The sequence below is a fragment of the Gasterosteus aculeatus genome, chromosome 7, assembly GCF_964276395.1.
Source record: "Gasterosteus aculeatus chromosome 7, fGasAcu3.hap1.1, whole genome shotgun sequence".
Taxonomy (NCBI): domain Eukaryota; kingdom Metazoa; phylum Chordata; class Actinopteri; order Perciformes; family Gasterosteidae; genus Gasterosteus; species Gasterosteus aculeatus.
The window spans coordinates 8,644,425-8,665,972 of record NC_135694.1 but is presented as its reverse complement, the minus strand read 5'-3'; the positions used below and the strand labels follow the sequence as shown (position 1 = coordinate 8,665,972).

General features: G+C 46.5%; 1 protein-coding gene across 4 annotated transcripts; it reads left to right on the top strand.

Annotated features, from left to right (window-relative positions):
* Window positions 1–615: 615 nt before the first annotated feature.
* On the top strand, window positions 616–21,337 carry ppp1r14bb (protein phosphatase 1, regulatory (inhibitor) subunit 14Bb). Of its 4 annotated transcripts, none has more exons than XM_078106404.1 (6): window positions 616–817; window positions 1,046–1,095; window positions 3,838–4,045; window positions 18,115–18,198; window positions 18,274–18,306; window positions 18,400–21,337. In XM_078106404.1, the coding sequence occupies exons 3-6, from the start codon at window positions 3,845–3,847 to the stop codon at window positions 18,466–18,468; spliced, it is 387 nt and encodes a 128-aa protein (XP_077962530.1). In that variant the 5' UTR covers window positions 616–817; window positions 1,046–1,095; window positions 3,838–3,844; the 3' UTR covers window positions 18,469–21,337. The 4 variants fall into 4 exon arrangements, with proteins under 4 accessions (XP_077962530.1, XP_077962529.1, XP_077962531.1 ...); XM_078106403.1 differs by having other exon boundaries at window positions 3,835–4,045; XM_078106405.1 differs by lacking the exons at window positions 616–817; window positions 1,046–1,095 and adding an exon at window positions 3,358–3,694.
* The last annotated feature ends 211 nt before the right edge of the window (window positions 21,338–21,548 follow it).

Genomic DNA, 21,548 nt, shown 5'->3' with positions numbered 1-21,548 from the left:
CTGACTCAGTCAACAGTAGCATTAAAAAGATCAGATTACTCTCCACAGCGCTGCAGAGACTACGACCCGGAGTCGCTGAGAGTTCACTTGAGACTGGACCCATCTGTTTCCATAAAGCTGCCCAGTTGTTGTCTAGAAAAGCTCGTCACGTGGGATCGAGAGCAAAGGGCCAATTCCAGTTGTTCCCCCCAGACGAGGCATTCATACGCAAGGTATACAGGAAATATCTTCCCTCATATTTCCATTCATCAGTGTCCACCATGCAGGCCCAACCAGCTCCAAACGAAGACGCACTACTCCTGCTTCGCTCTCAGATCTGCAATATAATCCTATACCTCCTCCCAGTGGCTGGACGGCAGCACCACCGTCGGCTGCATGGAGCAGCAGAACTGGAAACTGCTTTCGCCTCTGAATCCCCTGTGCTTTTTTTTTTTCATGTGGCCATCAATGAAGTGTACATCTCAATCTGACTTTGAAGGTCTCCAGGGGGGGGTAGTTCACTCTCTTTTTTCCATCCTCTTCAGAGCTTCCAACTCTCACGGTTTCGCCGTGTGACACACGCTTTTGCATGTTTTCACACGCACTCACGCCACACAACCAATTTCTCACGGCAAAAAAAAAGAATTCTGATTTTGGGCCGAAGCGCGTTCGTTCCTTTTCAAACTCCCCGACAATAGATGGCGCTAAGGAGCGCATCTGTAAACCCATTCGCTGCATAGACATCCTATTTACCCCAAAGAGTCCCGAAGTTAGCAACAGAAGAAGATTTTCACACAGACACAACCGCGGGAGAAACTCAGGAGGAGCAAAGACTAAGGTATGTTAATGACATGTGGTTCAATTAAGTACTCACTCTCTTAAACTTTTAATCTCGAAAGAAGTTATTATTTGTGTTTGTGCGTGTGATTTTGAGTGGTGAATGTAAACTGTCATAACAAGCAGCAGGAGAGCACCTTGTTAACCTCTTGGTGTACTGCATGCTCAAAACATCATAGCATTGTTCATTAAAGATGCTCACATAGCATTTATTTTTTTATATTTACAGGCCAAAGAAAAAGACCCTCTCAAGAATTTTTCAAACAGCACTTTGAACAGGTAAGATGTATTCCAAAGAATTTATCATTAAGACAGGACATTTGTGCAATAGAATTAGGCATGTTTTTGTAAATGAGAGTAGAGTTATTAAAAACCATTTAAATTCTTTAAGGGAGCAAAGATGTCTCGTAAAAGACCTTTGCCAGGCCCAGGACAAAAGGGAAGTCTGTTATATTATTTAAAGAACCAGCCAAGTCAGACAAGACAGACACACTGTCAGAACAGCCAGAACAGTCAGACCAAATTATAGAAACAACAGGGCAACAGACAGAAAGAGACAAACTGACAAACAAGTATATATATAAAATATTTTTCCCTAACTAAACTTGTGTCATTTTTTGCTGAACATAAATCATTAAGTGCTCCCAAGAACACAATTATTAACAATATAGGTTAGGTTTCAGTTAAGAATTAGTTGAATACCATTGTAATCAAAATGTCAATCAACCTAAATTGGTGAAATCTTAAACACAGGTCTATTAATTAGGCTATATTGTGGTACATAGACAGTCATTGAGGCACAGCAATAGTTTTCTGGTTGAATGTTCAGCTCAAGTCTAGAAGGCCCAACAAGTCATGAGCAGATGAACATGAATCAGAATAAGTTCAGGCATACCACCCAAAAATCCACTAGAATGCATGAAATAACATCTACTTAAACCAAAATGTCTTGTTGGTGGACCAACAGCTATGTCTTTGCTTCACAGAATATAACCAATGTTGTCCATCTCCAGTAGGCCGCCCCTATATCAACGACTTTGGGCCCCACAAACCACCAGAATGCAGTGTACAACATGGGTACTACGCCAAATTAATTCCAATTTCCTGATATTTGAGCCAACATGTGTGGCTGCGTGCGCGGCAACATTTTGGTCACCCCCGACAAAATCTCACTCCAAAGTTGGCAGCTCTGGCCTCTTTCCTTGTGGGAAGAAAAAAACAGAATGTGTTAATAATCATAAACAAAGTGCAGCCATATTCTTCCTGAGAGTTAACCAATTCGCCCATGAATGTACTCGGTGGAGACGGCTCAACAGTCCCCCCTCCCCCCCCCCCCCCCCCTGTGGGCTCAGGGCTTCTGAATCCACCGTCTCCCTGTAAGAAGCGAAGGCGAGAGCTCCGCATGTCTTAGAGCGGGGCTCCAGGAGTCCATGTGAGGTCACAAGTAAGTAGAAGCTTGGTACGGGGTCCGGCCCGTGAGAGGAGGACGAGTGTCTTCTATGTCCTGACAAGGTCTTTGCTGTACCGTTGCGGTTTAACAAAAGTAATGATGATAAAAACAACAACGACAATATTAACACACCCGAGGGTTTTAGTGAGGTTATTTGAGCTCCTGACATCATTTTCTTACATCTGTGCGTTACACCACGTGTGATTCTGGCACCTTTTCACTTTCATCCAAAGCCGCGGCAGTTTCGTTGTTGGATGCTAAAATGATACCAACTTCCTCTCTGGTGGTCTGTTACTGTCAGACGTGAAGTGAAAAGGCCAAAATGTCCCTTACAGTCCACCTGTGAAGATGCACAGATGTAGTTTGCGTACGTATTTTCTTATTTTGCCTGCAGTGACACACTGGCCTGTCTGTGCTTACTCAACTGCAATTTTCAGACCTACTCACTGAATAATTCAGGGTTTTTTTTACGTCTTGTTTTCATGGTTGTCTCAAACGGCTTCTTGGCCCTTTAGGACTGTCTCTGCCTCTGTCTCACACACACAGATATGAATACGTTGACGGATGTGAACACCCTCATACAGTACAAAGGAGATGGGGAGAGAGAAGAGACGTCATGAATTCGCTCCCATGTCTTTACCTCCCCCTACCCTTCACACTCCCATTATTATTAAAACCCTTCTTATTCGGGGTGTGGGGCCCCCCGCTGTGACAACACAATAGACAGACTGTGAAAAACTGGGACTGGTTTCCTGTTAATGGAACACTTCCAATGTTTTTTTGATCTCTGTTGAAACTTTAGAATGAAACATTTAAAGGCATGTAATTGTATGTAGCGGACATAAACCATATATTTTGCTCATCTTATCTTTCCATAAACTGGAACTGATTCCACAGTCAAACCCGCTTAAAACACAAACAAGTGTTGAAGTCAAACAAACAATTTGCCCAAACGGTAGAGAGTGAGCTGGTTCTCAAAGTTGTGAGAGTGAGAATAAAGTCACCATTTGCCCTCTTTTTTTCCTTTTTTTCTTCTCGGTGTAGCGTAACGTCGGATGCGTCCAGTCAGAGAGCGCGCACGCACCTCCAGCGGGGACCGGAGAGAGAGAGAGAGAGACACAGACAGAGAGAGACAGAGAGAGAGAGAGAGAGAGAGAGAGACAGAGAGAGAGAGAGAGAGAGAGAAACACAGACACACAGAGAGAGAGACGTGTGATTTCTCTTTGTACTGAATGAAGAGTTGAAGCTGGCCCTGCTTCTGCTCACCTCTCTCTTTTTCATACAAGCAGAGTTCGCGTGCTGTAAATAGCCCATTACGCCGGTTTACACTTTGCGTTTCGCCGTAAGTCCCGTTTTGTGCTTTTTGCGGAAGCGGCCGGACCACAGCAGATGTCCCCGTGAGCGATCTGCGGACAACAAAAGCATCAGGTCCGACGCTTGTTTCTTCCGACTCACGCGTCGAGTCAGTCGGGATTTTGCACGTCGACCTTTCCAACACGTCCACATCTCCGTGGGGGGATTCTTTTTTTTATTTTTATTTATATTTTTATTTATTATTTATAACCAAGCAGAGCGACCATGGCAGCTGTAACGAGCCCGGAGACGAGCCCTCAACCCCGGGTGTATTTCCAGACGCCGGGCGGCGCCGCGGAGGAGCCGGAGACGCCGGTTCGCAAGCAGGGACGCGTGACCGTCAAATACGACCGCAAGGAGCTGCGGAAGAGACTGAACCTGGAGGAGTGGATTATCGACCAGCTAACGGACCTGTACGACTGTGAGGTAACGAGCCTAAACAATATATGTGTATATATATAGATATAGTCGGGCTGAAAGCCGATCGGACGTATCGATCGGGCGGCCTCGCTAAGTAAAAGGGCTCGCGTGAGTCGGCGTGTGTGTGTGTGTGTGTGTGTCCTCCTTCCGCTCCGAGAAGCGAACTATTGCAAAGAAAAAAGAGGAAACCCCGATAGGCCCCTGTTGTCGCCGCTCCCCGGCCTGTAGCCTCGCGCGTTCTGCAGCCTACACGTCCGGGCCACGTGCGAGTGTAGGATGAGGTAATGGAAACGGCAAAGACACAAAGACGTCGCTGTCGCGTCTTAGCAGGCAGGTGAAGCCGCCGTGGCTTCACTTCAGCCCCCCCCCACAGGTAAGCTAAACGTAGCTCATACAGCTTTATTACCTTATCATAAAATAGGCAGCCTTCGCTGTGCTCTCTTCTGATTGGCTGAAGCCGTTTTAAAGCCCACCTGTGAATTAATTTAATAAAGTCCTAATAGCTCACACAGGAACTCCTACAGAAACATTGGCCATCACAACCATTATTCTGTTTAACATATAAATGTATATATTCCTCCTGCCTTGTCTATTCTAAATGCAAACCTCTAAGTCAAGCGAAAGGGGAAGGAGACATCTTCTTTGGGGAGGTTAATGAGGGGGGGGGTTACTAATGAATCTAGGGTGGATGGGTCCAGTCGTGCGTCACGAGTCCCTCTGCACCATCGCACATTAAAACCGTTGCCGGCGGCGACCCAGCTGAGAGGTTGGGTCGCCTCAGAGGTTCTAATGGTACCTGGCTGCAGGCCGCTGGCGTCAGTAGCTGGTAAGCTGGCGTCAACTCTCCTGAGCTGGCATTGACCCACATGCTATTCCTAGTAGAGCGAGGAAAACAGCGACTTAAGAGGTTTGGAGAATTCCTAGTTGGCTAGCTGAGACAGAAAAAAAAGGCTGTCACACATATCGAAACAAGGTCAGGCTGCTAGTTCAAGTTTAGACATGCAGGTCCAAAATCCACATCCACAGAGTAACTAATGTCCCCGTGTTATTGCAAACCAACGTTAAACAAGAGTGTAAATCAGTTTTTGACCCCCGTTGAATGGGAGTTGGAAACCGATAGCTCTCTCATGAGAAAACCAGATTGCGCCGTGCTTTCATTGACATTTTAACGGCGGTTAAAGGGATATCCCGTGACATGAGGATGGTAATAATAAAGTAGCCGGGATACTACAGAGCCTCGCATGCCAGCAGAGGCGATTGAATGGCCTGGAGAGGATTTTCCAATCGATGTTCCGTGATTGTGTGTCGATGATGGATGTGTTCTCGTCGGAAAGTGTTCAGCGATGAGTATTTCTCTTTCTTTTTCAGTCGTGCATGTTTTAATGCTCTGATGCTCTTGTGTTTGTCTTGTTGTTATCGTTTCTTCATTCGATTGTTTTGCGCAGACTCCACGTAGTCCTAAAAGCCTCACAAGGGGATTGTAATCATTCATTATTGTCAGCTCACAGGTCTATCGGATACTCCCGAGATGGAACACGTTGATTTATTTCACATTTTTGGACACATATCACTCATTAATCTCCAACGAGGAGGCCTAGTTTTTGCCCGTTCACAGTGTTTCACCCGCCTTTCTCTGTCCTGATCCGCTCCCCGGCCTCGGCTGTTAGACAACAGGGAGATTGATTTACAGTCGGTTCACTGATGGAGACACATTTTGCTCATTTAGACGGAGCGTGCAACTGGAGAGGCAGCTTCAGCAGGTCAGGCAGCCCAGTGGGAGAACCCTGTTCAACAATAAAATATACGCAGAGATATGATCCTGCGTTTCTTCCGCCTCCCTGTGTTACTGCTTGGCTTAACCTTTCGCTCCCTTTCCTGACGCAATCCACATTTTTCATTCTCGCCCCCTTCATTATAACCCTTCTCCCTTTTATTCCTCCCTGGCCTTGCTGCATAGTTCTGCTAATAATAAAACCAACATGGAGATAATGAGCTATTTTCCCCACTATAATCCCTTTAAACATGCTACAAGCTGTCAGCCGGTCATTCCTGCCAGCCAGCTCGTCAGATATTCATCCAGCCACGTAGTCCGTCCATCAGTCAGAGTTGCTGTAGGTAATAACGAGAAGCCGAGCCTTCATATGATTCCATGGCAACAAGGCTGTTGTTATGTTAATGTTGGTTATCCGTGCAGTGGTAAAAAGAAAAAGAAGCTCGTGTTCATTTAGTGGAAGAAAAGCTTGGTTAAATTACCATTTCCCAAAAGCCCCTGTTGTCATTATTTTTCTTTCCATGCAGGATAATAATTATAGCCTCTCTGTTATTATATTAGCAAGGCTTTTGTGAATTCCTGCGGTCAGGTGTTAACTTGCTTTGTTGAAGAAACACACCGGTTTTTTGATGGGCGCCCGATAGAGCTGTGATTCCCAGTAATGGTGACGCCGTTGATTGAGTTCATCCAAGGTTGGGGGGGGGGAACCCTGCTGCAACAGAACCTCCAGATCCTCCGGTTCCTAGTTCATGTCACAGTTTATGTAACAGACTCAAGTCTATTAGGTTGAAAACATAAACACTCAAGCCGGCGGGACGCGTTTTGGATTTAAAGGGGTTACCGGGCGTTTCTGTAAGAATCAACACCGTTTACCGCGCCTTTGTTGTTGCTGCGCCTCCATTCCAATGCTACCTCTGTATTTGGGGGCGCTAAGTGAGTCCGGGCACACGCTGGGGAAAGAGAAAGTGGCGGAGGTTCCACAACTCCACTTTGATGAAGAAAATGAAGAATTTCACACCAGGCTTCCCCTCATTTCCATGGCAACTGTGCTGTTGAGTCTGAATTGGTCAGCAAAGATTTGTACCGCCTCGCTGACCGGTAGCTACGTAGTTAACTGCGGCGAGTCCAATCTCCAAAACACACACACACACAGACACTGATACAAATGAGAACACGGCCAGGATTGGTGAGCAGGAATGTGATGACCGGGGGATGAAGAGGAGTAAAAACTACTGGAAACGCTATTGGAGGAGGAGGCGGGGGACATCAGAGAGGGAGAACGTGTCCTTCTAACACGTGTCCTCCTCTGCTGCTGTCATGTAATGTAACTGCTCCTATGACCGCCATCGAGCGGGCGAACCACACAGAAATATGTTTACGGACACGCGTGCACAAAAACACACAGGGCATTTACTTAAGACTCACACTCAAAGGCCTGAATACCAATCAGCATTACTCGGTTTGACTCGCTGTGCGTAAAGAGGGCGACTACAAAGACTGCTTGTTACACAGCGGGAGTGAAAGACTCCTGTGTGTCTTTGTAAACACACACACACACAGGGACATGCACATGTGGCGTTGATATCTTCCATGTGGCTCTACATGATGAACGGTCCATTCCCTGTTTGATTGGGGGGGGGGTTGTGAGTCAGCACGTGCTGTAGCCTCACCGACTGACCATGTGAGTGAAGAAATCCGCCACGCAAGAGAGGACATTGTGATGGGGGGGGCAAGCGTGTGTTTTGGCGAGTAGGATCGGAAGGAAGTAAGCGGTCTGGGTGAAGAAAGGGAATGAGGGATGTGAGCCATCCAGGGGAATGTTTATGCGCGGAGTCAAAGGAAGTGTGCGAGAGTCACACACATAATGGTTCATGGGGATATAATGCATCAAATTAGCACTCCACTTTCCCCAGAAAGCACATTATTCAAGACACACACCTGTTGATTCGTACACGTCGCACACCATTGGTTTCACCAAATTAGCATTTGTGCCGGTAAACGCGATCGCGGGTAAAGAAATGTAACCAACACATTTGTGTTTTAGCGCAGTGCTTGAAGCACTGTTTCGTCAGCTTCCACTTCAAGGATGCAGCACATCGCGCTGGTCGTGTCGCGTGTCCGAGGACAGACTGCTCGTCACGTAAAACCCTTCGCCGTTACGTCTCAGCACCAGCGGCGGCGGGCTCGTCGTCCCGCTGCCCGTTGGCCGAGTGGAAAAAAAAAAACGTTTTACCGCAAACGATCACCAGCGGACGAGGGGAGACGCTCGGCGCCAAATCTAATTGCTGGCAGTAACTTTAATGCTGTGGGACGGTTCACAGGCTCGAGAGCCAGGAGTTCATACACACCTTCTGTGTTAAACAGCTGTGTGTATTCTGTGTACGCGTTTAATAGCCGTCCAGTAAACGCTCAAGTCGTTATGGTCTTTTCTTCCATAAATATGACGACTGAGATGGATGAAGCCGCCCCTTCGACTTCCTGCTTCTTATTTTGTATCGGCTACAAAGCCGTTCCGGGCGAGCGCTCTTCTTGGTCCAAACCAAAGTGCTGCTCGCTCTCCTTTGACGCTTTTGAAGGCCGGACGTGCTTTTGATGGCTCCAGCACCCTGAGGACATCTTTTTATCAAAGTGAGAATGGGTATAATAGAGACGTCGTTTGGTACTGGGGGGCAGTGTTACGAGCTCAAATGAGTCCAGGGTGTGGTAGCTGTAATACCTCTTTTAAATGAGATTTTGGGGACTTTTTCATTTAATTATTGGCCTCCGTGGTAAGACCACGTTAAAGTAAAAAAAAACAAAAAAACTGTCCCAACGGACAGTGGCTAGAATTGTGGGCTGCAGCTTTGCCACGGAGTCGCTGTAATGATAAAGTCTCTTTGCAACTAATGCCTTGTGCCTGCAGGTTGGGTGAGGTAACAGATCCACTCAGGAGTGTATTTTAGTCCCAGGAGGTGCATTAGAGCAGACGCCAGTTGAGCTGTTGGTTAACTGCAGGCAGGCGTATGTCGGTGTGTGGCTTTATTAACTCTCTCCGACGGGGGTTTATTGTAGCTTTTATGTACGTCATAAACAGACTAAAGCTTTCCTGTTAATACTGTATATTTTAGAGAAGTTGATGTTAAACGTCCCTTCTGTGTTTTACTGTAGTATAATTGATGGAGGTTGATTTGTTTCGTATCAATAATCGTATTTTAGCCTTTGATCCATGTGTTAACTTTGAGACAGTTGATTTCTAGTTGCGTTTCATTGAGAAGGAACAACCGACCATATTTGGGCAAAGGAATGACTGATTCATTATTCATCACACACTAAAAAGTCTAAGAACAGTCTGATCCTGTTACTGAGTAAAACCTCGGAGGAGAGTAGATGAGCTGCCAAGCGGCTTAAAGAACAAATCATTCAGGGAAATGAATGAATGTTGGTACATCTACTTTCTTATCAGGGTTGTTGATGTTTTGGACCATATCTCGTCTACTCTCGTTGTGTTGTTATGGTGTCAATGGGATAATCTGCTGGAACAATCTGTAACCGACTGTTGCAGAATCCAACCAAAGCATTTACTTATTTGTGCGCTGCCATTGTTCAAGAAGGCGTTGATGATTGATCTGTACGGACAAATTATAATGTTCTCTAATCCACAGGGATTACATCTCAATAGCGTCAGACCGAATTAAAAGGCTCATCAAACATTTCAGAAAGTGGGTAAAAATAAATGGAGGAAATCTTTCAATACAACTTGAACTAACTCCTCGCTGAAACTGTGCTAGTCACTGAATTAATGACATGAGAAAAGAACAAATGAACTGTGGCCCCTTTGGTTGTTTTAGCACTTTCTGAGAGTGACATAATCTGCTGTAATCCTTTTGTATATGTTTTTTAATTCAATCTGCATGTGCTCTCGTGTTTCAGTCCAGTTGTACTGTGTTAATTGTGTGTGTGTGTGTGTGTGTGCACTTTTAGCCTTCCTTTCTCATGTTTTTTGTTTTTTACTCGCTTGCTCTCAGGGTGATTAACAATTGATGGTAGAAAGGGAAAAATCAATTCAGAGCATCTCGGGCTACTTTTTCCAATGCTCCCACGATGCATGCACACAGACACACACACACACACACACGTGTCGATATCAGTCCGTGTGTGAATTTGTGGATCTCCTCTGATCTGCCCTCTGCTGCAGAAATGACGGGCACAAGGGCCGTTGCATAGTGGAGGTGGAGGGCGAAAGTGGCCACTTGAGAAGCCGCCCGGGACACGTAGTACTTCAGCTTGATGCACCAGGCATTTTGTAATTAGAGACACGGGCAGATATGGATATTCTGTCCGCACATCTGTAAAGAAAAAACACGCTGCTGCGGTTATGCGGTTTTAAGTAGCAAATCGACAACAATGCACCACCTCAGGTTGGATCCCTCGGTTGGGGGGTAATTGGGCAGCAGCAGGAGCCACATGTGCCCACATGTGGGATTGATCCAACCACAACCCAGCGGCTAGAACTTTGGGCAGCGCTCAGAGGGACTGAGGTTGGGTAACAATCCACATTTGAACCTTTTTAAATAGAAGAATCAACTCTGAGAAGTGTGTGTGTGTGTGTGTCAATCCATGTCACAGTTCAGCCACCCATACACGTTGTTATGTATATTTCAACTTATGCTCTATACATATTGTGTATACACAATATTGATGCATAATTACAGAGGGAGAACCACTTATAGTGAAGAATGTTCTGTGTACTTGGAGCCCGCTCCGTTTGGCTCTCCCTTATTTGAAGCAACACACACACACACACGCGGGCGGTATATTCACGTCCCTGCCACTAGACATGGCAGCTCTGGTTTCTTTTACTTAGAAGGACAGAGCTGTTTTATCAGGAGTGTGATAGCAGAGTCCAGTCATATGGAGGCACCGGTAGGCTGCGCTCAATGAGGGCTCTGTTATTTCTAAGATGGGTTTTCAATAGAACAAATAACATTAAGGAGCTGCATGTGGCTCTACTTCCACAGAGGCGCATGGAGAGTAAAAAAAAGACTGATAAAACTATTACGTTTAGTTTCCATTTGTTCAGTTCAACCGTTTTGCTTGCAGCGCTTTCTCTGTTTTTGATTCAAAACAGGACGTCATATTCTTCCTGGGAGGAAGTACATTCGACTGATTAGACGTGCAATAGAGATGCTGATCAGCCATACACACACACACACACACAAGGTGCACAATAACACACCCATGTGACTTTACATGCCCACCTCAGACTGTATTAGGCACATGGCACAGTATTCATTGTGAATTGTTGTGATTTGTGGTTTCTGGCTGTGTGTAAGGCCACACAGTACCACTTACATTATTGCGCGCACACACACACACATTCCGTCAACTCTGTTCCTCCCAAACAGTTTCTGCATTCTCACCATACACACTCAGCCAGCCACTTCCCACAGATATCGCTCTCGCTCTCCCTCCCCCTTCCCTCCCTTCCCACTCGCTATCTCCCAAGGTCACGTGGCCTGAAAGGAAGTAGCTGGGCGCACAAAGTCTCTTTGACCCCTTCTTCGCATAACAGAAGAACAGATACCGTCTTATTTTCTGGGGTCACACGTTTTTCAAGCCAATCGGGTTTGTGGGAGGAAAGAAAAAGAGGTGTCTGACAGGGAGGACAACAACGTCTGTTATCCAAAGAATCCTGACAAGCAGCCGGGCGACGGAGATAGAAACGAGATGGAAAGCAGCAGGCGACGACGGACACGGTGCGTCCCCGGATCCCCGCGGCCAGTCGACCCCTCGCTCCATGTCGTGCTCTCCTGTCAGTGCCCCCCCCCTCCCAGCACGGAGGCCCAGGCACTGTGAATCGGGCCGGAGGGTGATTTATGGGAGAGCAGTGAGGGTCGAGCCAACCAGACAGGAAGGGCATCTAAGGAGACTTAAAGATAAAGATGGAGGGGGAAGGGGGGCGGTGGTGGGGGGCTTGGCAAGGAAGGGGGGTCAAGCCCAGTGTTTTTCCACTATCACCATGCTGGTTGATACGTGTGTGTTAAATCAGATGATAATTAGAGTCATAAAGGGGTCACAGCACTCGCTTTTTAACATGGAATATTTTGTAATACTTATTTTGACAATTAAGGCCTTCGCTACCTTCTGGTGGTGTTATTTCTTATGCCAAATGTTTCCTGATAATATGACTATCACCAAGCCCTCCTGTTGCTTGCGGATATTTGCACAGCATCGGTCAGTACATCCTCATGCATATATTCAGGTTTGAGAAAGGAGGATGAACAATTACAAAGAAATCAGAAAATGCTTTGTTCCTTTTGGTTTCTATGTCCATGGTTCCATTTTTGCTGTGCCTCACCTTACTGCATGTCATCATGTGTTGGTCTTTCCACCGCTGTTGATTTAAGAAACCCTTTCCCGCATACGACGGTGAGCTTATCGGCTCATCTGTAAGTTGCTGTGAGCTGCACGCGCCTTCAAAACCCTCCTCAGTCAAATAGAATTATGTGAATCTTTGCAGACGCACGTTTCATCCGTAAGCCAATCTTTTTGAACCTGACTAATGCGTGGGGGGGGGGGGGGGGGGGGCGGTTATTTCTGTGACCGGGCTTGTCATCAGTATCGGTAGAGCGATTGTCCGCTGTTCTGCTACTATCTCTTCTCTCTACCCGCTCGTTGTTAAACTCTCTGTCCGTGATTCACCCGTAATACCCATTTCACAATAAGCTCAATGACTTCTTTTGTCGTGGACCATTAGACAAAGATGATTAAAGATGATTTAGCACAAATAAGACAAGCCTTTGAGCCACCCAGACGTCTCTGCTTCAGACACGTCGCGTCGCTGATGTGGAGCCGGTCCGGTTGTTGGCGGGACACTTTGTTCTCTCAACACGCACCAACAGCCAAAGCATCTCGCCCATCCCGCTGTTAGCGTAGCATTTATTAGCGCCAATGAGTTCCATGTAGATGACGTAGGAACCTCTGCGCTGCATCTGTGCTTTTTGTGCCCAATTAAAAAACAAACGGGTTAACAGGTGAAGAACATAAAAGTGGGCGTTAACGCTGCACGAAGGAGTCGTATTCAGCGAAAACAAGCGCACGCACAAGGAACTTTGAGTGAGTGGCGACATTGTTGAGCGCCACGCGGCCTACTTTTACTGCTCCGTCCTCCTTCCTGCCCGCTCCAGCCATCACTTCCTTTAGTCTCCAACTTCCCCCCCGAGCCACAACGTTGTTTTGTCTTTGCAGCAAAACACCCAAGTTGGGCTATTTTTATGCCGTGTTTGCTACCGCAGCAGCACGGAACCCCAAGGCGCTGTTTATCTCTCCGCATCCAGTAACGCTAAGCCTCTCTTTCTTTAACTCTTCACATTCTGATCAATGCTCCGGCTCCCATGACGGGAGTTCATCGCTGTGGAATCCTCGTAGGTGGCCGCTGTGACCTACTTCCACATGAAGCGTCTGGCACCTCAAAAGGCATTGACTTCTATCACACTCGTGTCACTTAATATCCCCGTGTGTCTTCTTTTTATGAGCGGCGCGTCCACGTCGCTTTCTCTGCTGATATTTACAACCCGCATTTGTCGAGCAGCCGTCTCTCAGATGTTAAGCTTCTTTTTCTTTTCATATTTGCATAGTTTATCTTTTACCGTGTGTGTCTCACACTCATATCACTTTTTAAAATGTTTTAATCCAATCTGAAGCTGGAGCGCTGCAAAATTAAATCAGTCTAAAATGAGAGCGGATGACACATGACGTAGTTTTTTTTCTTTTTTTTTCTTCTTCTTGTGTCCAGTCTCTGAGCAAACTTCCCCGGAGAAACACATACTTTGCTTCATTGCTCTTAATCATCACCTCCCTCTTCAAGAGACATTCGCTGTGATTCAGGGCTGCTGACCTACTTGAGTGTGTGTGTTTGTATGTCGCTTATGTTTTGTCCTGCGAGGCCGTATCTGGTATTTTCATCTGTCCGAGGCCTGCAGCAGCCGTACACAGGCGCCCCCCCCCCCACACCCCCCTGCGCGTGCACACAAATACGCTCCCGTACTGTCACATCTCATTGTGCTCCGTCCTGCAGGCAGCCGGCAGGAAAAAACAGACGGATTCTCCGCCTCATTGTGGTGCTGCGTGAATCATATCTGCAGGCTCGTGAGGAAGAGTTAATTTAAAATGTAAAAAAAACGGGTCCACACGCCGATTTATGGTGGCAGTTTCTCGGAGGACGCTGGTGGTTCCGCCTGAAAAGAACAGGCTGCTTGATGACATAGAGCATCAACAGAACCGTGGGGGGGTATTCAAGCAATTTACAGCGAGGGGAAATCCACACAATACAGTCACACTCACATCGAGGGTCGAATCCAAAGTTGCCGCAATATCAGGAATAATACACACAAATCAGTCAAGGCTTTAGAAAAATGTGGGTATTATTACATGGGCTATTATTACATCATTTTACATGGATTATTCAGTGATGATCCTTCATAGGATGAACTATTATGACCTTTTCACCCGACCTCGGTAGAAATATTCCTCCACATGTTTCACTCCCTGCCATCCAGAGGTAGCAGGCTTCAAACGTTGAGTTAGAAACTGTTCCCAGCTTTATAACGTCTGGTTGTTGCGTGTTTGGTGGTCAGCTGGACCGACAGGCGTTAAAGGTCAACGACTGGTGGCATTCAGGCGGACGCGTGTGTGGTTGCTCGCAGTAACGCGAGTAAAGCGGCCTGCGTGGATGATAAAGGGACGAGCGCATTTGTCAAATTAAACGCCGTTTTAGGAGGAGGACCTACGTGCTATTCTCGTTCCGCTGAGTCACCAGTCAAACTCGGCGACTCATTAAACCGGAAGGCGTCTTCAGTGACTGCGCGCTTTTGAACGCGTTGACTGATCCAAACGGCTTGTGTTTGTGGCGCCCGTGTTGAACTCAATTAAGTGAAAACTCTGAGCCATCATATTTGACCTTCCGTGCACGACCGCGGATAACGTAATTGGAAACATGTGGACTCTTTTTTTGCTCGTGATCTTCTGCTAGCGTTTAAACGACGTTGCTCCTTCCTCCTGCACAGTGCAACGCGTGCAACCTTGTGGATTCCTCATCGATTCGCCTTCTTCCTCTAGTCCGACACTGCACTGCTTTGTTTACGATCCTGAGGCGTGTGCTCGATATCTCGTGGGCACCTTTCAGTCCAGATGAGAACCCCTCCGGACTCCAGACTGGTTCACTAAGTCGGTCTGGAGGAGTGTTTTTGGAAACCCTCCCTCGTGATACTTTGTGTCTCCTCTCTGAAGCCTGTCTTCCGGCCTTTTTCAAAAACCCTCCCTCCCTCCCTCCCCCGCCGCTGCTCCCTCGTCTCGATGTGCTCCTTAACCTCTTACCTTCCTTCCTCTTTCCCTTGCCCCCCCACCCGCCCCCCGTTCAGATTTACCAGGCGCTGAAATCATTTTGAAGTAAGCCGTATTAAATAGAAGTGTGTCGCTTAAGCTTTCCAGGAACAGACAGCGTGTTGTGTCTGCCCTGCGAGGACAGCGAAGAGATACCGAGTGGATGCACAATGTTAATATCACACAAAGAAGTGGGGGAGTTAAAAACGAATAAACTGAAGATGGGTCTTTGTCTTGAAGGAGCGTGTCATTATCCACAGTCTTTCTGTTGTGTCTTTTCTTTACTGCCCGTAGTAGCAGCACATGAAGCCCACATGTTGTGCAGATCTGTCTTTGTGTCAGATTTCACTCCTACGTGTGTGTGTGTGTGTGTGTGTGTGTGTGTGTGTGTGTGTGTGTGTGTGTTAGTAACAGACAGCGTCAGCATGTCTGCAGTGTAAGGTTGTGTGCACCTTTGCTTTTGTCTGCTTCGCTACTTCTCAGCTTATGTGTAATGTCAATTTGTGTGTGTGTGTGTGTGTGTGTGTGTGTGTGTGTGTGTGTGTGTGTGTGTGTGTGTCACTCTGCTGACAGTAAGTCTGGTTGTCACCTCCAGTCTCTATCTCACACACACAGACTGTCCTGCTCAGAATTAAATCCCTGTACCCCACCCTTTACGCGCGCACACACACACACACACACTTTATCCAGCTCAGACCTATTAATGCTCATTTTATAATTCTTTAATCCATGGGGGTGTGTGTGTGTGTGTGTGTGTGCGTGTGTGTGGGCGCGAGGAGTGTGTAGCAGAAAGCATGTGTCTGATGTTGAGGATGTATCACTTTAAAGAATATTAAAAAGGGGTATTCGGTTAATGTGACACACAAATGTGCACACACAGCATGCTGTGTCTGTCTGTCTGTCTGTGTGTGTGTGTGTGTGTGTGTGTGTGTGTGTGTGTGTGTGTGTGTGTGTGTGTGTGTGTGTGTGTGTGTGTGTGTGTGTGTGTGTGTGTTGGAGTAGGGGGCAGTTGGGCAGGTGCAGAGACAGCTGGTGTGGGCAACTCTAACCGAGGGGGAGGACGAGAGCGAGGGGCGAGATTCCAAAAGAATGACTTGAATATAGGGTAGCAATCGAGCTGCAAAAGAGGGGGAAACGAACGTTTGTTTGAGTGTGTGTGCGTGTGTGTGTGTCGGTGCCAGTGGTGAGCTGCTTTGATAGCGCACACTGAGCCAGTGTGCTTGAGTGAGACAGATGGAAAAAGAAAGAACGACTGGGTGACTACTGAAGCACTTTCCATAGTGAGGCCGATTAATCAGAAGAATTAGTATTGATTGGCTAAGGGGAGGAAGGGAAAGAGAGGAACAAAGATTAATTTAATACAGCAAACTCAGCTTCTACTTTCAATCATTAAACGAGCCAAACATCTCCAAGCGGAGAGGGAACGCTGCTCTTAACCTCACTCCCAAATCCAACCTGCAGCTAAGTTTGGGATTTATGACCGTAAAACTTGACTCGATTAGCTTTTTGTCTTTATCTTTGCATTTCACTGTGACTGATTCGTCTAAAGGTTATTTAAACAGAGACAGCCCATCAAATCACATGACCATCGGTGGTCTCAAGGGGAACTGTGACTGGGCAGATGTGCCGTTGGTGTAACGTCAGGAGTTCGGCGTGAGCATCTTCTCACAGCGTCGGACACACAGGAAGCCTGAAGTGAGCTCTGACTGCTCAGCACAGTCGATGAGTCCAACTTGTTTCAGATGTCCCCCGGTAACCGCTATTGTTGACTTGACTTCTGGACATCAAGGTGACCGGACATCTGAAAGACGTCTTCTTTTTCTGCCAGATTGAGCTAGTTGTGTCCTACCAGTGTTGGGAAAGCAGCAGTAATGCCACGTCATAGTCAGAAGGGGAATCTTCAGACCAGATTATGTCTGTACCATTTGTACAATGAGGTCCGTGCATGACATCTGGACATTGGACAGCTGAGCTGTCCAATGTCCAGATGACCTCTCGATGTCTCCATAGGAGATGTACGTCTCAGGGTAAAGAACATGATGGTCCTCGCGCCAGGCCAGAGAGGTGGACAAGGCCTCCCTGTCTATCTTTCCAGTGTATATGTTGGCCCTGGAGAAGAAGACCTTTGAGTAGCCTTGACACATGACTTGTATGTGTTTCTGTCTTCTGCTTGCAAGTATTATTTAATAAATGTGTAATGATTTCACACCGGTGTTGAGTGCAATATGCACCTTCATATTCAAACGCTCATATATTGTATGGTAACTCTGCATTAGACCTCAGCTTATCAGTATCAATTTAATTTTCATTTATTGCATCTATTTTTGTTTATCAATTAAAAACGGACTTGTATTTCACTTTCAAAGTTATTTTTTAACCATCTGTGCCCTTTTCTAAACGCCCCTCGATGACTTGAAGGAGACTATTGGGGGCTCTGCTGCGGTGTGTCTTCACCTCATGCGTGACAGTCAGCAGTTTAGGGGCCAGCTTTCACTGCTGCAGATACGAGCCGTTGGATCACTTCCTCCTCGCTGTTACACACACACACACACACACAGCGCACTGTGTCGTACGTACGTGTGTTCTCTTCACCTGTTACCTGTTTGAGTTTCTGTCTGCTTGCTCTCTTTTGTCTGTCCCACGCGGTGAGGTAATGGAAGGACGTCGCCCCCTAGTGTCCTGAAATGAAATCTTCTGATCTATTCTTAGTTTTCTGTGTCAAAGGAAAAGAGGGTGACGTGTGTGTGTGTGTGTGTGTGTGTGTGTGTGTGTGTGTGTGTGTGTGTGTGTGTGTGTGTGTGTGTGTGTGTGTGTGTGTGTGTGTGTGTGTGTGTGTGTGTGTGTGTGTGTGTGTGTGTGTGTGTGTGTGTGTGTGTGTCATTGAGCTCTCACTTCTAGATCCCCTCCAGCGGTGCTAACTGTTTTTTCATTCCACGCTCCACAGGAGGAGGCCATCCCAGAGCTGGAGATCGATGTGGATGAGCTGCTGGATATGCCCAGTGACGTTGAGCGGGGAGCCAGGGTCAAGGTGAGGACCGGACACACACACGTGCAAAAATAAAAGACATCGTATTTACTAAGACTGTCTTGCATTGTCTTACAGGAGTTACTGGTTGACTGTTTTAAACCTACAGAGGTAAGATTCTCTCCTACCCGCCGACCCACTCGTCGGTTTGTGCATTTCTGGATTCCCCCCTCATGCGCTTTGTCCCCTCCTGTATCTCCGTAGGACTTTGTCTCGGAGCTTCTCGACAAGATCCGAGGGATGCAGAAGCTCTCCACGCCTCAGAAGAAATAATGGCAACCTTCCCCAACCCCCCCCTCCTCCCCCTGCCCCTTTCCCACCACCCTTCCATCCAACTCGGCCCTCACCGTCTTCCTGCTTGTCTTTACTGTCATACTTCAACTAAACCTTGTTTCCTCTAATGGATACACCCTCCGCTTCCCGTTGTCCCCCCCCCCCCCTTGCCTGGATCCGGCCGCCATTAATTCCCTCTTAACCTTCAGCGGAGAAGAAAAAGTAAAGAATGCATATCGGAGGAGAAAACCACAACCACAACAAGTGATTCATTGGTCTTTATCCAGGCTCCTCTCCTGTCTCTTTTTCCACTCCCGCTCCTCCTTCGCCCTTTTGTTCGGCTCCACTCCTCTTCCTCATCCCACCCCGCGTCTGTCTGAGGAGGACGAGCAGAGGAGCGGAGACGAGACGAGTCCCATAATTACCCCGAGAGCGGGGCGGAAAGAGGAACGAGGGTCCGCATCGGCCGCGAGGAAGGGCGGAAGGCTGGCAGCCAATCAGCTTGAAGCGTGGCCCTAATCATCGCGTTTGTCGCTTCTAATGAGAGTCCTTATTTTGTTATTCGTGAGGGGTTTAAACTTGTAGACGAGCCAGCTACCAATCATGACTCTCTTGACACTTCCTAGTACAGTTTGAGGGAAAGGGAACATTCACTTGACTTTAGTTTTTCCGTCAGCACAGTCAGAGACGTTTGCTAGTGGTGCATTTAAAGACTGACGTTTTTGTGTGTGTGTGTGTGTGTGTGTGTGTGCGCGTGTGTGTGGGTGTGCTGAAAATCTGCACTATGTCATTTCTGAAGAAAATCTGAACCTTTGACCACAAGGACTTTAGTCCAGCGAAGAGGTACAATTTCATCCCATAATATGTTGGTTGAACCTTTAAAAAAAGCCACTGGCTGTTGTGGTCGTACATTCCAACCAATGGACTAATATTCTTCCTGTGAGGCTAAAATAGAAGTAGTTTATTTTAGGTGGGGTGTGCTTTTATAGGATTTCTGGGGGGGGGAATAGCATACGTTTTTCTTTCCTTAAATGCGTAGTGCAGTGAGTGGTTCTTTAGAAGCCTTTGCTGTCTGCACATGCGTATGTGCGTCCGTGTGTTGCTAAATGCTACGTGTGCGTGTTGCTACATAATGTACAGCAACATTCATCATAGGAGTGTTTTTACTGGCCTGTATATTCTGCTGTTCTGTACGACAATTTAGATTTTGTAGTATAGGACTGGTTCCTGTTTTTTGTTTTTCTGGTTGCATTCTCTCCCACACACACACACACACACACACACACACACACACACACACACACACACACACTGACAGTCCAACAAGGGGACCCAGAACAAAGCTGCCTTGTTTTTTTTGTTTCTTAGTCCCTTTCTATGTCCTTTTCACACTTTCTCTCCTTTTCACTTTATTCAGTCCGCCACATAATTGTGTATTTGGCGGACGTCATTGCAGAGCAGGCACAAAACTGAAAATGTCTCTGGAGCCCAGCGTTCGTTGGTGGCGAGACTTTGTAACGTCCCCTGACTGTCAGCAGACCCACCGATGGGACCTCTCAATGGGAGGGAGGGAGACCACTGTTTTACATTGAAGCTGTCCAAAAGCACTCGCCCTTCCTTTTCTTCTTTGTCGCACACAAACGCACACAGAGGCCACCCTCCGGGGGGGCGGAGAGAACGGAAACATATTCGCAAATACAGCTGCCTCGTCCGCAGATGTGCACGCACACACACACACACACACACACACACAAAGTGCTGAGAGAGAGATCGAAGCTGTCAAAAGGTTTGTGTTTCCTCGCCGCAGCTGCCAATCATCTCTGAGAATAAGCCATCTTTGTCTCATCCTGAGCCAATCAAATCAGAGAATGAAGCCGACCGGCCTATAGGAGAAGTGAAAGCATTCGCTGCGAGTCCTGTGACCAGTCGGGAACACCTGCAGGGGACAGCAGTCCTCTGATGCCTGTCTCCTTCTCTCTCCCTGCCAACACACACACACTGGCCCACTTCTATCTTGCTGCTCTGTCATTTCCCCCCAACATCCACTATCTCCTCTTCCTCCCAGTCCGTTGCTCCCTCTCTCCATCCCTTCTTCCCGTTTCCTCTCCTTTTTAAAAAAACAAACAGATGTTGCCTTAGGTATTATTTATGTTATACAAACCAAATAAACGGGAGACATTCATTTTTAAAAAGGTTACGCAAACTGCTTAACACTTGTGTTACTGAGCAGAACCGCAGCGCATGAAGACTTGAATCTTCTGCCGCTTTCTTTCTTTTTTGAAAAACTATGAGATTCTGTTTTTTTTATTTGTTTTTTTTTAGAAGTGAGTGTTTAATACTTAGGCCTTGATACAGTGATTTTAATTAGATAAAACAATGTTCTTGACATTTACCGTTTGAATACTGATCTGTTTTTATTGTGGTCATGATATTTCTTGATGCCCAGCCTTGGATTACCACGTAGTAGAACAAAAAATCCATTCAGGTACACTTTGGTGCGATTGCTTTTGCCTTCCTGGTGCGGTTTCCAAGAGCCTTCTGCTTTTCAGATTGTACCATGCAAACTCGATCAGTAGGTGAATTTGAGTGGATTTTAATTCCTAAATCCGGGGTTTGGATTATATCTTCTTAGACTGTTATTGAGAAGTCTGTTTTTTACTGTTGGGAAAAATTGCAAAAAAGTATATTTACGGATTATCATAATTGAGGCTAAATACAAGAGCTAAACCATGCGGATAGACGGAGCGGGGATATTTTTGGGACACTGATTAGATTTAACAAACAAATGTAGCAATATCAACAACAGGTCTTATTTTTGCCCAATTTTGTTACACTTTTATGCAACTTTAATAAAAACATGTAAAATTTACTAAAATTGTCTTGGTTTATTGTGTGTGTCAATTCTCTGCCTCAGTTATACAATAGATTATTATAAAACAGGATATTTGCTTGTATTTGGTTCAATTTCTTGACATTAGTGTGTAATTTTGTCATTATAAAGATGTATTTTTAACTGACTTTTTTTCTGGAAGACATTGTTTTTTGAAGATGATCCATGTTCTATTTTGTAGGACATTCTA

Bases quoted from the DNA above. Each gene is read 5' to 3' on its own strand.
- ppp1r14bb (XM_078106404.1), top strand. From the start codon at position 3,845: ATGGCAGCTGTAACGAGCCCGGAGACGAGCCCTCAACCCCGGGTGTAT. The intron at 4,046-18,114 runs GTAACGAGCCTA...CACGCTCCACAG, and splicing joins CGGACCTGTACGACTGTGAG to GAGGAGGCCATCCCAGAGCT. The intron at 18,307-18,399 runs GTAAGATTCTCT...GTATCTCCGTAG, and splicing joins ACTGTTTTAAACCTACAGAG to GACTTTGTCTCGGAGCTTCT.